Consider the following 17,363-nt stretch of genomic DNA (forward strand, 5'->3'; position numbering starts at 1 on the left):
CCCCCGCCCCCCAGGCCCTTGAGGAGGGGCAGGGTCGCGCCACGGGTGGCGCAGTCGTGGCCAAAGAAATGGGAGTCCTTCTTCGGCGCTCCCGAAGCAGCTGCCTTCGTTGGGAAAGCAGCGGTGTCCTCCTGGAAACCGGAAGCCCGTGGTGACCCCTGGCGATCCGGGTTGATTTTTATCCATTGCCAAACACTGGAGGAGAATCGAAACTCGGCGGGCCTGGGGACAGCCCTACGGAGGGAGCCTGGCTGCGGGGTGAGTGATGCGATTGGGCTGGGGGTGCGGGCAGTGCAGGGGCCAACCTCTGCTCCCGTTGCGGATCTGAAGAGACGTGTCATTTTCTCTCCAAAAGCCGACACCCCCCGCACCCCCCCGACCACTTTCGCATCAGCCCAGCCTCGGGCGTCTCTTAGCTCTGTGGCATTCCCAGCTGTTCCAGGCCCTTGGTCCTTTACTTTTTCCTTGGCCCCATTGCTCCCTCGCTCCCCAGTACGTACTCCGACGTACTGGGACCTTACCAGTTTTATTTCATTCACTGGAATAGCTTTTGTATCAAAAAAGAAAAAGACGTGGCGAGGCGACACTGCCTTCCCATCTGGGACCACCAGACCCCTCCAGCACACTATCAAGGCCTAACAGTCGGCATTCGTCATTTCTCCAGTGCCCAACCTGTGTCATTCGGGTTAGTTGCGAAGAGACCTGGACATGCAAGGTGGACCTCCCCTCAGCACAACAGAAAAGGAACCCACGTACCAGTGAGATAAAAATAAATACACGGAAACTGTTAATACAAACTAGAACATTGCTTCAGGGCGTGCTGGAAAGAAACTAGTTGATCAAAGGCAGTAAACTTCCTAGGAGTGAAGTTGACCTTTCGCTCTGGGCTGCCACAGTTTGTAACCCACAGCCACTCCGGTGGAGAAGGATGAGGCATTCATTCTACTGTTGTAAAGATTTAGTCACCACTGACTGGGGCAGTTCCACTCCGCCCCATACGTGGGAATTGACGGATGAGAAGTGAGTTTGGTTTACTTTGGATTGGAAATTTGAGTTGAGCAAGAGTGTAATTTAAATTACAATTCTCTATAAAGTTCTACTTCAAATTCTAGTTCTCTAAAACTGTCTTATCTAATTCCCCAATCTATTGTGATCACTCCCACTATTTTCCATAAATTGGAAATAGGCCTGCCTCACAATTTCATCACAAATTCGAATGCGATTATGTATAAAACTGGGAGTTGACTCTGTAGGAGTTGGTAGTTTGTGAGTTTCTGAGACTAACTCTTTCAACTCTTTTTGGCAATTGAAAGCCCTGTTTTTCTACGTTGGAGAGCTGGTGGCTTTGAACTGCTAACTTTGCACTTAACGCAGCACTAGCCCAGCACCTAACCATGATGCTACCAGGGCTCAAACTGGGGAGTGGCATACAAATGTAGTATAACTGAAAGAGTGATGGGAAATACATTGGATTTAGTCTGACTACCTGGAACTGAATCATAAGTTTTCCAGTTATTCACTTCACACTTAATAAGCTTAATCCCCTCCTACTTTTGTCTCTCAAATGGGAACCAGAGCATAACTTCCAAAAGCTAAGGTAAGTAATGGAGCCCTGGGAGTGCACTGAGAGTTAAGGTCAGTGGTAGTGTTTAAAACCCACCAGCTGTGCCAATGAAGAAAGATGAGGCTGTCTGCTCCTGTGAAGATTTACTATATTGGGAACCCTATGGAATAGCCCTGCTCTGCTCTATAGGGTCAAGATGAGTCAGAATCTACTTGGTTTATGGAGCCTCAGGACTCCATTGAGATTTTCATTCTTGGCTCCTCAGTTTTCTAACATTTGTTTGTGAGAAGTAGTTAATAATATGGCCTTTCTAGTCATAATTCCTTCTGTGATGTATTATAATTCAGCACTCTCTGACTGTAGTTATAATCCTATTTAAAAATTTTTCTGCTTTACTAAGGATAGGATTAAGGAGGGGTTAAATCCTTGACTTTAGTAGAAGGTGTGAAATAGATATTCCCTTTGGGAATATCTTTAGACCAGGGACTGGGAATCTTTTTTTTCTGCCAAGGGCCATTTGGATGTTTACAACATTCGTGGGCATATTGGTCAAACAGTTAATTAACTCACCCCTAACGTGATAGCTGGAACTGCTTCTCTTTGGTGAGGCCTGTGAGGTTAACTGAAATTGATGACTCACGGTCCTTAATAAGCTTAGTGTCCTCCTCTATCTCTACAGTGGGAGTATGCATAACTTCCAAAAGCTTTAGACTTCCAGTAGAGGGTGTGACTTAGGGTACCATTCTTCATTTTCCTTGAAGGGGTATGGTCTCTAAAAGAAAAAAAACACACCTCCATAAAAGCCTTTCCTCTGTGTCTAATAGTCATCTTGAGCAGAGAAAGCTCAGGATCATTGGTAGAGCACATACCAGATCTCTGCCTGAAGAGGCCAAGGCCTAGACCACAGGCACCAGATTGTGGCACAGACTGTAGGACAGAGCAGCATGGAGGGGCAGCAGCATGGAGACTGGGACTGTAATGTGAGCAGTAGCTTGGCTTCCTGGCCCAGTATGCAAAGACCAAGAGACCATAAAGCTTGGAGGCTGAGGACCAGAGAGCGGTGTTGCTTTGAATCAATGACTGTATCTTTACTGTTTGTTGATCCTGACCTGTAGTGATCTATCAACTTCCCTAATGAACCCCTTTGATTGTGAATATTGTCTATGAGTTCTTTGTGGCCATTGCGGTGAATTATATCTCAGAATAGAAGTAGAGTGCCATTGGAGGAATGGTTAGTAGCAGAATAGGGTAAAGAAAAAGAATGTAGGGTGAAGGCATGATTGACTCCTGCCTCTTGGCAATAGGGAAGTCAGAAGAGGTCAGATATGGCCCTCATACTGTTTACTGCAGCTTGTCTTAGTTACACTACCTGGCATATCATAAACAGTTGGTACATATAATTACCACTACAGAAGGCTACATGAAGCTTTTTGCACCTGTAAATATTTAGTCTCAGACCCATAGGGCAGTTCTACTCTGTCCTATAGGGTTGCTATGAGTCAGAATTAAATCACTTTGTAAAACTCATAACAATGCTAAGCAGCCCATTTCATTGTGAATTTATTTTTATTTACTTGAAAATGTTGTCTTAAGTATTCTTCACACTAATCACACCTAGATCTATCTATAAAATGTCACAGAATAAAGACCAAAATCAACAGTCCCCTTATCACAAAGGGCCATCTCATTTTGTCCCCATCCTGTCTTCCCAACATCATCTCCTACCATCTCCCTTTCTCTACCCTTGTACCCAAACTCTTTCAGATCTTTGATCTCTACTTTTTTAACTTAAGAGGATAAGATCAAGTCACTCTGTTTTTTGGTTTCTTCTTTAAATATAACTTCCCCTTCCCACATCATATCCTCTTGTTTCTAGTATATCACTTACCTCGGGTGGTATAGTGGTTACATGTTGGGCTGTTAATTGCAAGGTCTGCAGTTCGAAACTACCAGCCACTATAGGAGAAGGATGAGACTCTCTATTTCTGTGCAAAGTCACAGTCTTGGAAACGTTCATGGGCAGTTCTACCCTGCCCTATGGGCTCACTACGAATTGGCATCCACTCAATGGCAGTGAAAGGGTTGGGTTTTTTGTATGCTGTAATGATGACTTTTCTGTATATTTTTTACCACACTGGGTTTTCTTTGCTGAGAAGAATGATTACTTCATGATAAAAAGGAATAGGAAATCAGAGTTGAGCTGGTTCGAAATAACTTTATGTGAAGATAAAGCACATCAGCTTTGATCTTTATAGTAAAGTACACAAGCTTAAGACAACTTTGACTATAAAGAGCACTAGTAGTAACACAATAGTTAAGTGGCCTGCTGCTAACTGAAGGTCAACAGGGCAAACCCACCAGAGGCTCTCCAGGAGAAAGACCTATCTGTGCTCATAGAGATGACAGGCCTACTAGAAGCCAGCAGCAGCTCCTCTGGTGAAAGTTGGGGATTTCTACTCCTAGGAACAGTTTGTCTTGGAAGCCAACAGGGGTCGCTGTTTGCACCTGTAAATATTTAGTCTCAGACCCATAGGGCAGTTCTACTCTGTCCTATAGGGTTGCTATGAGTCAGCATGGACTCTGGCAGTGAGTTGGTTTTGGTATGGACAGCCAGGGAATGAACAAATCTGTCTTCAGAGAAAGTACAGCTAGAAGACTCCTTACAAGTGAGGCTGAATGGACATTGTCTTAGGTGCTTTGGATAGATTATCAGGAAGGGCAGTCACTGAAGAAAGATGCCATGCTTGGTAAAGTATAATGTTGATAAAAAAGATGACAACCCTCCAGTGAGAAGGACTGACACAGTAGCAACAATGGGCTCAAATATAGCAAAGGTGGTGAGGATGGTGTGGGACTGGGCAGTGTTCTTATACTTGCTATGAATCAGAATAGACTGGACAGCACTTCATAACAGCAACGTGAGTCGGAATCAAGTCTACAACACATAAACAACCTTTTGATTATGTAGAGCATGTTTCTCAGAGTGAGCAGTGATACCCTGGAATCATTGGGGGTGCTGCAAAAGCAGATCTTAGAAAGTTGAGGTGACTTACCCAAGCCTTCACCCTGAGGTGACCTCTGAGCCTTGAGGAAACTGGTCTCAGGAAACCTTTTAAGTTAAGCAAATAGCCTATAACTATAAGAGACCCTTGTTTCTTAAGACTCCTGAAGAACTAGCTCTGTGCACTTCAGACTAGAAGTTGTGTTGTAAGGTAAATTGTTATTATACAAACTGTTTCGGTCCCTTTCCAGGGCATTTCCATAGTAGTGTTGATAAGATGGGATGTAAGAATCTTGGGAGTTCTTTCCTCTTTGGAACATTTTTTTTTACTATCTAGTCAAAATGTTACCCTATTTGCAAACCATATATATATTTAATTAGTGCATATATAATTAGTGCACCATATAATTCAATAAATTCAATCATAACAACAGTTGTACAATCATTACCACAATTACTCTTAGCACATTTTCTTCCTTGTACTCATTATTAGTGTAATTATTACTTTTTAACTGTGGAAAAATATTCACAACAAAACATTTTCCAATTCAATACCTTCTACATGTATATTTCAGTGACATTGATTTTGCTGTTAGGCAACCACTATTGATATCCTCTTCCAAATTATTCCACCACTTTTTTTTTTGCAAGCCATATATTAAAGAAACTTTGATCACGTTCTAGAATTGGCTTAAAATGACTCATTTTTACAAAGATGGTGCTTGTGTCCTGCTTTTCATCTGTTTTGAGAGAAAGAGAAAAAAATTCAACTTGAATAGATTCTGTTCATTCGGTTGGGTATGTTATACCTTAGACATTTCAGACTGTTAAAACAAAATTCTTATTAAGCTAATCATAGAAATTGATTGAATTTCACTGACTATATAGTTAGGGTAACATTTGACTAAAACCCTCAAACTAAGCCCACTGCCATCCAGTTGATTCTGACTTGTGACCTTATACAGCAGAGTAGAACAGCTCCTGGGGCTAAGGTGGTGAGTTTTCGTGGGAGCTTGACAGCCTCATCTTTCTTGGGAGGGATGACTGGTGGGCTTGGAATCTCGCGGACCTTGGAGTTAGGAGCCTCTTACAGTAAAAACTGTTCTGGAGGTGAGAATTTGCAAGACTGTTATATCACGTCTTACCGGCATTACCATTGTGTTGACTAGAGAAACAAATCCGAAGACATACATATATGTATAAGAAAGAGCTTTATATCAAGAGTAACTGTATATTTAGAAAACAGACCAGATCAAGTTCATAAGTCTGATATTAGCCCATAAGTCTGATACTAGTCCATAAATCCCTCTTCAGACTCACACAGCACATGCAATGATATAAATGCAGGAACATCACAGCCCAGTGGGTACAGTCTTGTGGATCCAGTGGCAGCGGAAGCATCTCCAGGGACTCACAGGTCTCAGCCTGGCTCCAACTGGCTTGTAAACAGGAAAAAGGCAGAGAGACGGGCCAGCCTCCAGGGAGCCATTTATCTTGGTAGCACCTCCAAATGACGTCATCATGCTGCGAACTGATTGACAGGCTAAACTCCATCCCTAACTTTTTCAAACTGACATGAAATTATGTAACTACCACACCATGGAACCATGTCCAAAGCAGTGTTTTTGTAAGAAAAACTGACTCCAAAACAGATTCCAGCCAGACCCTGGAGTTACTGTTTCTCATAACTGACTACATAAGGTTATTCACTAAAAGACCCAAGGCTACTTGGTAGAGGCTATTGTTTAGCTTAAAGATGACTTTAGGAAACCAGTTTCTTCAATATTCAAGATTTAAAGAACAACTAAGAGCAAATGGCCTAACTTTTCTCTCTAGTGTTTGCCCTTCCAGCCACGCAGCCCCTGACCTCTGCCCTACTCATTAGCTGATAAATGCCCAAATTGCACCCCATTCTGCCAGTCTGCCTCCTGCTGGAAAGCACTAGGCTGTCTGTGTTCCAGGGGGCTGGGAGGCCTGCTGCTCTTAGTGCTGTTCCCCTCTGCTGCATCCACCACATCTCTAGTTTCTGAAAGTAGCTCTGGAAACTTCCAGAGCAATTAAGGTGTCCTTTGTTTTCTACAAAGAGCCTTGGTGGCACTGTCTGGTAAGCATTGAACTGTTAACCAAAAGTTTCTCTGAGGCCATCTGTTTTGTAAAGAGTTACCCTGCATTGGGTTGCTCAGAGTCAGAACCCACTCGATGGCAGTGGGCTTTATTTGCTAAAATGAGCAGCCAAAATGTAAGCACCTGTAAATAAATAGGGGGCTCCACAGGCTCCACTCTGGCAACAGGCCTCAGGAAGGGAAGGAATACGGGGCAGTCAACCATGTATATCATGGATTGGATTGATCATAGCTGTGAGTTGTGAATTGCCCTGGGGAAAATCATCACAAGATTATAATAGTGGGGGAAAACAAAGTTTTTTTCTACATATGTGTCAAAGAGAAATGCGAGATGGGAAATGGACTGACAACATCATCAAAGGTATTGCTGACAGAATCCAAAAAGCCACACAAGGTTTGTTCCTTTGAAATGGTGTGGTTCTTATAACAGGTGAGAAAAATATAAACAGTAACTTCTGTAAAACCATTGTCAAATGCTTTATGAGGTCTTTGGGGAATGCAGATGGTTCTCTCCTGTTTGCATATTTTGGTCTTGAGGAAGTTTTCTTCTATCTTTATATGGTGTGTAAGTTCCTCCTTCACTGATCTTTATTGTCTCTGTCCCATCTACTCAATGTATATGTGCCTCCTTCATCTATCTTTCCTCCATGCGGCCGGTTCCCCTGCCATCCAAGACTACCAAGGACATTCTCAGAGTACTGTCCTTTCCTGTCTCCTTGGACTTCACGTTGGTGACTTGGCAGTCAAAAGTAAAAGTAGGGTACACAGGATGGCATTCGGGCTAATTTTGGGACTTGGGTGGAACCAGGACTTTGTCAGGCGCACCTTTGTTTTTAAGCATTAACCCATTATTCACTGAGGTCCCAATGATAAAGGACCTTTGGCCTCAGATTCTTCTAGATTGTTGAGGACATCCATGTTCTGGAGAGGGTGGCAAGTCCTGGGGACAGTGGAGACCCTATGCTCGGAGCTTGTGGGGGACCAGCCTTCCCACAACTAAATGGGTCCAAAGGGTGTTTGTGTAATTGAGGGGTAAATTAAAGAGACATCAGGCAAGATAAAGCATGCAAAGGCTCACCTGACTGACTTCAAGAAACAGGTCGGAGCAGAGACCATAATGTGTACTCTCACGAGATCGGGCAAGCAGGTCACAGTAAGCACCTATGTAACAGGAAGGGGTTGTACTATAGGCACACGTAACAGGAGGGGGACGAGCTAGGTGTACATGTGACAGGAAGGCACAAATACAACAAGATGGGCTGGCTCTAGATTCCAGATGGCAGCCTAACAGTCATCTCTGAGCTGGCTTGACCTTAGGTGTCTTTGAGCTTTTCTCCAGGAGAACATTCTGTGATCCTTAACAGAAGGGAGTGGGTCCTACTTAGTGTGGGAAGCTCCCAGACTGCATAACTATGAATGTTGAGAGTTTTGCCCTTATACACTTTCTTCCCAGTTCTGTTTCCCACAGGAACTCTCCTAGACTTTTCGTAATGTGCCTCTTATATCCAATGGGATTCAGTAGAATGACCCCAGAATGTTTTTTGGGAAACTGAGGCAGACAATTTAAGTCATTTACCCAAGGTCATACAATTACTAAGCAGTAGAGTTAGAATTAGAAAATCCAGAGAGTTGAGTTCCAGAGTCCTGGCTTCTAACTACTGTGCTATCCTGCCTCTGAAAAAAGCACTCTTAAACATTGTCTAGTATTTACATGATTCCAAATACATCTTTTTCCCTATTCATTTACTCCAACAGTTACCTTGTAGCACAGGTTAAAACTGCCCCCGTGGGTTTCCAAGATTATAAGTCTTTACAGGTGGGGGTCTCTGTTGACTCAATGGCAGCGAGTTTGGTTTTTTGGTTTGCTCATTTACTCAAGGAGATGCTTACATGCTGTGCTTGTTGTTGCTTTCCCTAAAGTAGCTGTCATGGATACATTGGTAGAAGATGATATCTGCATTCTAAATCATGAGAAGGTTAACAGAAGAGATATAGTAATGACTCCTGGCTCACTATATTCAGGAGATGCGACTCTTGCTTCACATTTTGCCCTCGTAACAGCGTATGAAGACATCAAAAAGCGATTTAAGGATTCAGAGAAAGAGAACACTTTGTTAAGGAAAAGAGTAAGATTTTTAGAAGAAAAGGTAATTATCTTTGATTTTGCATTCTTTTATGGGATCAGGAATAATTCAAAATATTTGAAATTGTAAATATTTCTGTCCTGTCTTCTGTGGTTATACTAAATATACATGTATCATTTACTGCTAATCTTAAAACCTTGGGCACTATACTCAGCCAGTTTCATTTGCATATCACGAGACTGGTTCATATTTATAGAATAAAATTTTTTATCATTTTACATATAGCTACATATATTGTATTCAGAATTTAAGTGATGTACCAATGTCCTATTTACCTTTCTATGCAGAAAATTGACATTCCTCAGTACTGAACATATAAACAAGGTGATGGTGTTAGGTGTTTTATTCATACTGACTCCATGTGTCAGAATAAAGCTTCCCTTTAGGGTTTTCCAGGAACCCTGGTGGCATAGTGGTTATGCCTTGGAGTGCTAACCTCATGGTCAGCAATTCAGAACCACCAGCTTCTCTTTTCTCAGGAGAAAGATGAGGCTTTCTACTCCCACAGAGTTAATGTCTTAGAAACCCACAGAGGCAGTTCTACCCTGCCCGGTAGGGTGGTCTGCGTCTGAACTGACTGGATGGCAGTGAGTTTGAGTTTGGCATAGGTCTTTCTAGACTGATCATGGGAGCAGATTGTCAAGCCTTTCTTTCACAGACCTACTGGGAAGGCTTGAACTGCCACCCTTTTGGTTTACAGCCAAGCACTTAACTGTTGTGCTACGAAGACTCCTTTATAAACAGGCAGGTGCTGCAGCCCAAATCACCAGCTGTACTTGGCTTGCTAGTGTTAAGAAATCTTCCTCACTCACCAGTTCACTTTTGAATTTTAAAATTTCCCTAGTTTAGATCATAGTTTTCAGGTCAGATCATTGAATTTATATTTTATATGTAGAGGCTTCCACCAAGGATGAAGAATGTGGATTCTTAATAACCAAGAAAATGAATTGCCCTATTTTAGAAACTTTGGGAGAGACCTTGGTAGAGTCAGGGAAGTTATTTGTAAAAAAAAACCCAATAATTTCTTTTAATTCATAGGATTTATTTCCTTGCTCTAATGGTGATTAAAAGCATGTGTTTACATACTGGGAATGGAGTGAAAGAATTTGCATTTCACAATTTATGATTATTTGAGATTAAGTAGAAAAAAATGTGATTAGTATACATTTAATATTGGAAATATTTCTGTACTTTGTAACCAGCAACCCTATTCTGGAATAACCCAGGATATAATGAACTAACATATCATAGTACTTTAGAAAGTCAAGTATACCTTTACTTCTCTAATGATGGAAATTTTATACTAATGGCCTGGAAGATGTCTATGAACTTCAGAAGAATGTTTTGTGACATGATGTGGATGTGTGTGTATGCGTAATTATTTTCATTTCTTAAACAGTATCATTCACTGCTATCAAGTCAATGCTGACTCATAGTGACCCGATATGACAGGGTAGAACAACTTTTAAGTTTCTGAGACTGTAACTCATTGCAAGAGTGGAAAACACTGTCTGTCTCCCATGGAGCTGCTGGTGATTTTTAACTGCTGACTTTGCAGATGGTTCCTTCTTCTTAAACAGTATAGGTTTATTAGATCGAAGTTAAATGTTGACCTCAATAACTGTTATTAGCTGCCATGAAGTTGACGGCAATTCATGGCAACCCCCGTGGTTCAGAATAGAGCTGCTTCATTGCATTTTCTCGGGATTATCTTAATAAAAGCTAATTCCCAAGTCTTTCTTTTGTGGAGCCACTGGTATGCCCAAAGGACTAATTGTGAACCATTTCCACCACCCCACATGACAAGGATCAAAATAGAGTGTGGGCCAATCACATGACTTACTTTTTAACTCAGAATATATCCTTTCTCTTCTAATTTTATATCATTATTTATTTATATCATTAGCTTATAGCTCAATTAGATGAAGAAACAAGTTCTGTGGGGCGAAAACAAGTAAATAAGGCCTATCATGCATATCGGGAGGTTTGCATTGATAGAGATAATTTGAAGAGCAAATTGGATGAAATGGTGAGTTGGTTTATAAGAATGTAGCCTGTATGTTACAAATGAGTTTTCGCCTTCAGTAAGTTTAAAATTACATACAAAAAGTTAAATATTTATGTTTATTAAATAAAAACTGATACATGGATGTTCCAGGCAAAAATGGGGTTTTATGTAGTATTTGTAACTTATTTCTATATAAAATAATGTATAACATATTGTGCTTGCACCCTGGCGGTACAGTGGTTAAGTGTTCTTGCCTACTATCCAAAAGGCCAGCTGTTCAAACCTACCCATCAGGTACTTTTAGGAGAAAGAGGCAGCAGTCTGTTTCTGTAAAAACCTATAGCCTTGGAAATGCTTAAATGCATCTAGCACTACTAACTTTCTTTGAAAAATCATGACATGGTAAAGTTTGTCCTTGTGTTAAAAAGAAAAGCTAATGAATAAAATATGTCTTAAGTTAGAAAACGGAGAGAAAAGATTGATGTGAATTACATTTGTTGCCCCATCTTTTAAAGGCTAGAATGAGGGGGTGTGTGTGTGTGTGTGTGTGTGTGTGTGTGTGTCTTGTAGTACTTACCTCCAAATAAAGGTATATCAACCTATTGATTTTATTATTGAATGTAATTTGGCATTTTCCCTACTTAACTAGAATAAAGTCAACTCTGAATCTTTGAAGCTGTTGAATGAACAGCTACAATCTAAAGAAGTAGAACTCTTCCAGCTAAGAACCGAGGTGGAAACGCAGCAGGGTATGCCACTTACTTCTTATCACCATCCTAACAGTGTTAATGCAGTTGTCCATCTGTGTGTTACATCCATAAATTTTTAGGGTACTTTAGTTTCTCTATTTTGCATTAATAAAATATTAGTGCTTTTTTTTTTTAACTTTCCCTTACATATAAGTTGCACTTCTCTGAAAGAAGATGTAATGTTTTTTTTATTTATTCATTGGGAATCCTCCTTTGTCCCACTCATTTTGAGACTAGAGACATAAATGAAAGCTTGAAAGCCAGCCACATCATACCTTTACCACCCGCCACCACCATTTTGGATATCTACTTCTAAATTGCCTGTCCCTATTCCCAGTACTTGTAAGACAAGAACGTTCTTTCATTTGAAGAATCATCCATTCCAGTGGAAACTTTGAGCATATGCATCCATAACCAAAATACAATCTAAAGCAGGCTATCTATCAATACTGCAGCAGAGTACATCAGCTGAGTGCTAACATCTTTTCATTTAGTTGGCTTCTATTTGACTCCGCCTCTAGCCATATAAACTTGTTCAATTTACCCAGTAGTAAGATTGGGGGTTCATACATTCCTTCCTGTACTGAAGACCATCTACCCTTTGCACACTCATCAGTTCTAGCCTCCTGGGGTTAGTTCATGCCCACAGGCTCAGGATCCATACAAGTCTTAAAACTTCAGACCAGCAAGTCCTTCCTCTCCCCTCTTATCTCCAGCATCTACGGACCAGGTCAACAAGTGTTCAAGTGCATGTCCAAACTCAGCCTGTCTCTTCATTGCTGCATTTCCCCCACTTCCACTGAGCAAGTGACCCCAGGTGGCCGCCACAGTGAGCATTTCGGACAGTCTTCAAAGGAGGTTTTGTCTGATGGACACATACTTTCCGGCTTAGGTGTATCCAAAGGCAAACTACTTGCTCACAATTCAAAAAGCTAGACAGAAAACAAACAAAAAACCTCCAGCTCTCTATCCTCTATCCCAGACTCTCCCATGCATATGCATATGGAGATGGGCCTCTGACAAGGTAGATCCAGCAGGTAGAGCCATTTTGTTTAACTAGCCTGGCTTTTGCTACCAGCAGCCCTCCAAGCAGCCATTCTCCCCTGTGCTTCAGTTTAACAATCCTTAGATTCTGTTTAGCCATTTTAGAAAAGAACCAAAGAAATATCTAAAAATCACATTTCACTTCCCATGCCCCTCCATTCTTTCTCTCTTCACACCCAAGCTTCTGCCACACTGGAGCCATTGCAATAAACCCCAGTTCTGTTGCCATCTGATACACCAGGAAGGAGAATCCAGTGCTAACACTTGAGCATATGTTTGAATTTATGTACCACCTTTTAATTCCAGACTGGCATTTGTACTTTAGCCTAAACAGAAAATTACTATGTAGTAGGGTGAATAATACATTCTAAACAAAAATTACTAGATTTTTGTACTCTCATTAGCATAGTTGTTTGCAAGCTATTACTGTTTTTAACTGTTGTTACATTTCATATTAGCATTTTTATTCTCTCTATCAGCATAACCTGGTAATTGAGAAATCAGACATAACTATTTTGATTTCCAACCTTTTTATAGTGATGAGGAATTTAAATCCACCCACATCAAACTGGGAGGTAGAAAAATTGAGCTGTGACCTGAAGATCCATGGTTTGGAGCAAGAGCTGGAACTGATGAAGAAAGAATGTAGTGATCTCAAAATAGAGCTACAGAAATCCAAACAAACGGTATTGAAGAATTAGTAAGATACTCCATAGTGTGTGTGTTATGTAGGGATTATTTTTAAAGTAATTTTAAACACAAGGAGTCCTGATGGTACAATGGTTAGTTCAAACCTGCTAAGCACCACCCCCTTCCCTTCCACACCCCCAAAGATGTGCGTTCATCTTCAGTAAAACTTCCCGGCATTGGAAACCCTATGGGGCAGTTCTACTCTCTCCCCTAGTGTTGCTCTAAGTAGAAGTCCACACAGTGGCCACAGCTTTGGTTAAGTATTAAAGAGTTGATATACATTATAACTACTTAGAGAATGTTCTCATGCTATGAACAATCTGTGCTGCTTTTATTTTAATCATTTCTACCAATATGGTACACTATACTTTTAGTATGATCCCAGAGTTTTATAGTTTTATGTTTAAAAACTTGAGTGTGTATATTATAACTCTTTCAAGTATTCTTTCCTCTAGTTTTCTTGTCAATCTTTTCTCAATAAAATTTAGAGACTCAGGTTCATATTTCCCACTGTATTTGAGTTAATATTTTGATTGACCTAAATACCACGAGAATTGTTTATCAGAATCCTGTGGGTAGGGCAGTTTTACAGAGTTCACTCTCATATTTGGAAAGTCTTATTAATAAACTTTGGGTAACTCTGATTAGCAGTAGAAAGATGGTACTTTCTATTCTCACAAAGAAATAGAGTTGGGTGGGGTAGGGAGAAAAAAAATTGTGCTGATACCAAGGGCTCAAATGGAAAGAAAATGTTTTAGAAATGACAATGGCAACATATATACAAATGTGCTTGACACAATGGGTGTACGGATTGTATTGTTGTAAGAGCCCCTAATAAAATGATTTAAAAAAAAATAAAAACCCACTTGGATCACCAAAAAAAAAAAAAAAGGTTAAAGTCTCGGAAACCCATGGAGTCAGTTCTGTGCTGTCCTATCAGGGTTGCTTATGGGTCAGCATTGATTCAAGGACAGAGAGTTGAGTTGTTGAGTTAATTTAATTTTCAGCAAATAACTGAAAATTGAGTATATGGAATATGGAGAGTAAGGGAAACATCTGCTGGACTGCTAACGTGTGGGCAGTCATTTGGGTTGGGCTAAAATCATTGATTCTGCTGTAACAAGTATGTAACTGCTTTTGGATGTCTATGCATATATTTGGTTATAGTAGTTAGTTCTTAACTTACTACTATTCTCCGCTAGGTGGTGCTATAGAATAAATTTTGCTTTTAAATTTTCATCTTTTATCATAAATCACAGAAACAGACTTTCCAGATAGAAGAAAACTTTAGAAAATCTTACTGATAGTAAAATTGAGCACGAAACCCAGAATAACTGTAAGGGTTGGCAATACAAGAAAGAGGGACAATTTTTAAAAATTAAGAAATGACTTCGAATTTTACAAGGTTTTTTGTTGTTGTTTTTTAAGTTGGGAAGGGGAAATGTGAACTTGAAAAAAAAAAAAGACAACTAACACAGATAAATGAATCCTGAAAAGAAAATATTTTCTGTCAGTATACAAAGCCGGTCCAAGTTGAAGTCTTGGTGGTATAGTATATGTACTTTTAAATTGTTTCAGTGGTTTTGCTGATCAGAATCCTCTTGCGTATGGTAATCAAAGTCAGCCAATGAGCAATTTAATGTTCATCTTAATAGTCTTGTTTACATCATAGAAATATTAGGTTGTATTTTCTATAAAACAGCATTTTCTGAATTAAAATACTATCTTTCATTGACATGAGAGGATATTTTATATTGTTGAGTCTTCTTGTTTTTTTTATTCATTCTGTGAATTTAGGATTAGGGGGTCAAAGTTTCAGGGTCAATTCCAGTTGCATTTCTATTTCCCATCTCTATTCACAACAGTTGATCCTAAGAAAAACAAAGTCAGGGCCAAAGAAATATAAGAACTGGGCCAGTAAATTGGATTTATTTAGAGGATGTGTAAGGGATTCACATTTTAAGGAGTCCTGTAGTAGAAGGACCTATTTACCTAAAACATGATTTCCCAAGTTTGTATGAAATGTGCACATCATATGATAATGGTGCTCTATAGACATTTATTAGAAAATAAATCAATTATCATCTTTAGAAAATGGCAAGGTGATGACTATCCAGGAATGTGGTTTTTGAGAATTAAAATGCCTTTGTGCTTTTTGCTGGTGTGCATGAAGAAGTTAGCTGGAAAAAGACTTTCACGCAACGCAGGTTTTTTTAATTAATATATATCCTTGACTTTAAGAATGAGGTATTTTTGCTTCTACATTTTAAGTAAGTTCTAGTTAATTTTTTTTAAATTAGAGATACAGAAAAGTGCAAATGACCTCACTGGACTCTTCCTATACAAAATAGGCAAATAAAGTAAGTCATGTGCCTTGATAGTGGGTAAACTTTTCCTAACTTGAGGGCCAGTTAGTAATCTTCCCCTTCTCCTCAGGCCTCCCTAAGATGTCATTTAATTGTTTAGTTGGTATGTTCTGGAGAATCAGACCCAAAATGCTTTCATCTCTGTTAAGCAAAGTACAAGAGAATACCCCAAAAAAGCCCGATGCTCATTTGTTTTTTTGATGTGAGAGGGATAGTGCATTTGGAGTTCATTCCAACAAGTCAGACTTTTAATCAAGCTTTCTATTTAGAGATTCTGAAAAGATTGCATAACAGTGTGCGACAAAAAAGGCCTGATTTGTGGCAGATGACAAAGCACCTGCTCATGCAGCCATCTCAGTGTGCCAGTTTTTGGCAAAAACCAGCATGCTTCTTTTGCCCCATGCACCTTACTCAACTGACCATACTCCATGCAACTTCCTTTTGTTTCCACGAATGAAGAGGGACACGAGAGGACAGCAATTTGACAAAGTAGAAGAGGTCAAGGAAAAACAAGGTGCTGTCAGCCATTCAAACAGATAGATGAATTTGAAAAATGTTTCCAAGAATGGAATCACAGATTTGACAAATGTAGCTACTGTAATGGAGACTCTGAAGGTGATAGGTTGTTTTGTTTAAAAATTAAAATATATAGCTTTGGGGAAAAAATTGGATTTTTTGATATTTTACTTTGCCAATTCAAGGAACTCAAGAAGTCTTATGCGGAGTTTTAATATTCCACCATTAAAATACTTGGATCACGTAAGCAAAAAATAGTGAAGATTAGGTTTTGTTACCTCTACAGCCTGCTTCTGCTAGTAGCATTATTTGTGGCAGCCATTTTTATTTCTTATGGACTCTTATGTGAAAATGTGGACACTTTTTTACAGAGTTGTTGTAAATATATTACGTTCACTTTTAAACATACTTTATGGGCTCTTTCTGTCAATATTTACTACCTAAACTACTAAAACTTAAAAAGTGTACAAGGACTTTATGAGTTAGGATCTATAGCAAGTTATTTTTTTTTTAAGTTAACTAATTGAATATAGACTTCAGATTGGTATCTTCAAGAATTCATTATTGAGACTCATTTTATTTTTTTAAAGAAAATTAGAGCATGAATGCCTTTAAATAATTGGCTCTCTCACTGGCATCGATCGATTCGATGCTGACTCAGAGACCCTGTAGGGCAGGGTGCAACTGCCCCTGTGGGTTTGCGAGACTGCAATGCTCTGTAGGAGTAGAAAGCCTCACCTTCCTCCCAAGGAGCTGCTGACGGTCTCAAATTGTGGACCTTGAGGAAGTAATTGGCAGAGAGTTAAAAATATCTTATATCAGTTGCATGTATTTCATTAAAATTTTATTAAAAATATAGTTTTATGCTGTATAATTATAAGGTAATATGTAAAAGCTAAAGACATTTAACAATAAAGTGTAAATAAATAGAAAATAACAATGGCAACAATTTTTTTTTAATTTGTCAGGAACTGTCTCAAGATGACAATCAGAAGAGCAGTGATCTCCAGAGACTAAGCATTTCAAGGTATGAACATTCTTTAACCTTAAACAAATATACACGTTCTTTTCTCCTGCAGACCACTTTCCGTAGACTCCTGATTTGCTGTTATAATCTTTAAAATTTAAAAAAAGACTAATCTTTGAGTACCATATATA

At 39.6% G+C, this 17,363-nt stretch overlaps 1 protein-coding gene across 3 annotated transcripts in view; it reads left to right on the top strand.

The window, feature by feature from the left end:
- Positions 1 to 17: 17 nt before the first annotated feature.
- Positions 18 to 17,363, top strand: part of AZI2 (5-azacytidine induced 2) — a 26,195-nt gene continuing 8,849 nt past the window's right edge. Inside the window, exons 1-6 of one of the 3 annotated variants that reach the window (XM_045297687.1) lie at positions 18 to 258; positions 8,609 to 8,835; positions 10,739 to 10,861; positions 11,490 to 11,589; positions 13,171 to 13,319; positions 17,174 to 17,232. In XM_045297687.1, the coding sequence (XP_045153622.1) occupies positions 8,617 to 8,835; positions 10,739 to 10,861; positions 11,490 to 11,589; positions 13,171 to 13,319; positions 17,174 to 17,232 (650 nt within the window). In that variant the 5' untranslated portion in view covers positions 18 to 258; positions 8,609 to 8,616. Of the gene's footprint in view, positions 259 to 6,723; positions 8,836 to 10,738; positions 10,862 to 11,489; positions 11,590 to 13,170; positions 13,320 to 17,173; positions 17,233 to 17,363 lie in introns of those variants that run through there. The other 2 variants (XM_004704035.4, XM_045297688.1) reach the window with 2 other exon arrangements.

This window comes from Echinops telfairi, unplaced genomic scaffold (assembly GCF_000313985.2).
Source record: "Echinops telfairi isolate 266 unplaced genomic scaffold, ASM31398v2 ScPeMD7_7420;HRSCAF=8458, whole genome shotgun sequence".
In the NCBI taxonomy this organism is placed as follows: Eukaryota; Metazoa; Chordata; class Mammalia; order Afrosoricida; family Tenrecidae; genus Echinops; species Echinops telfairi.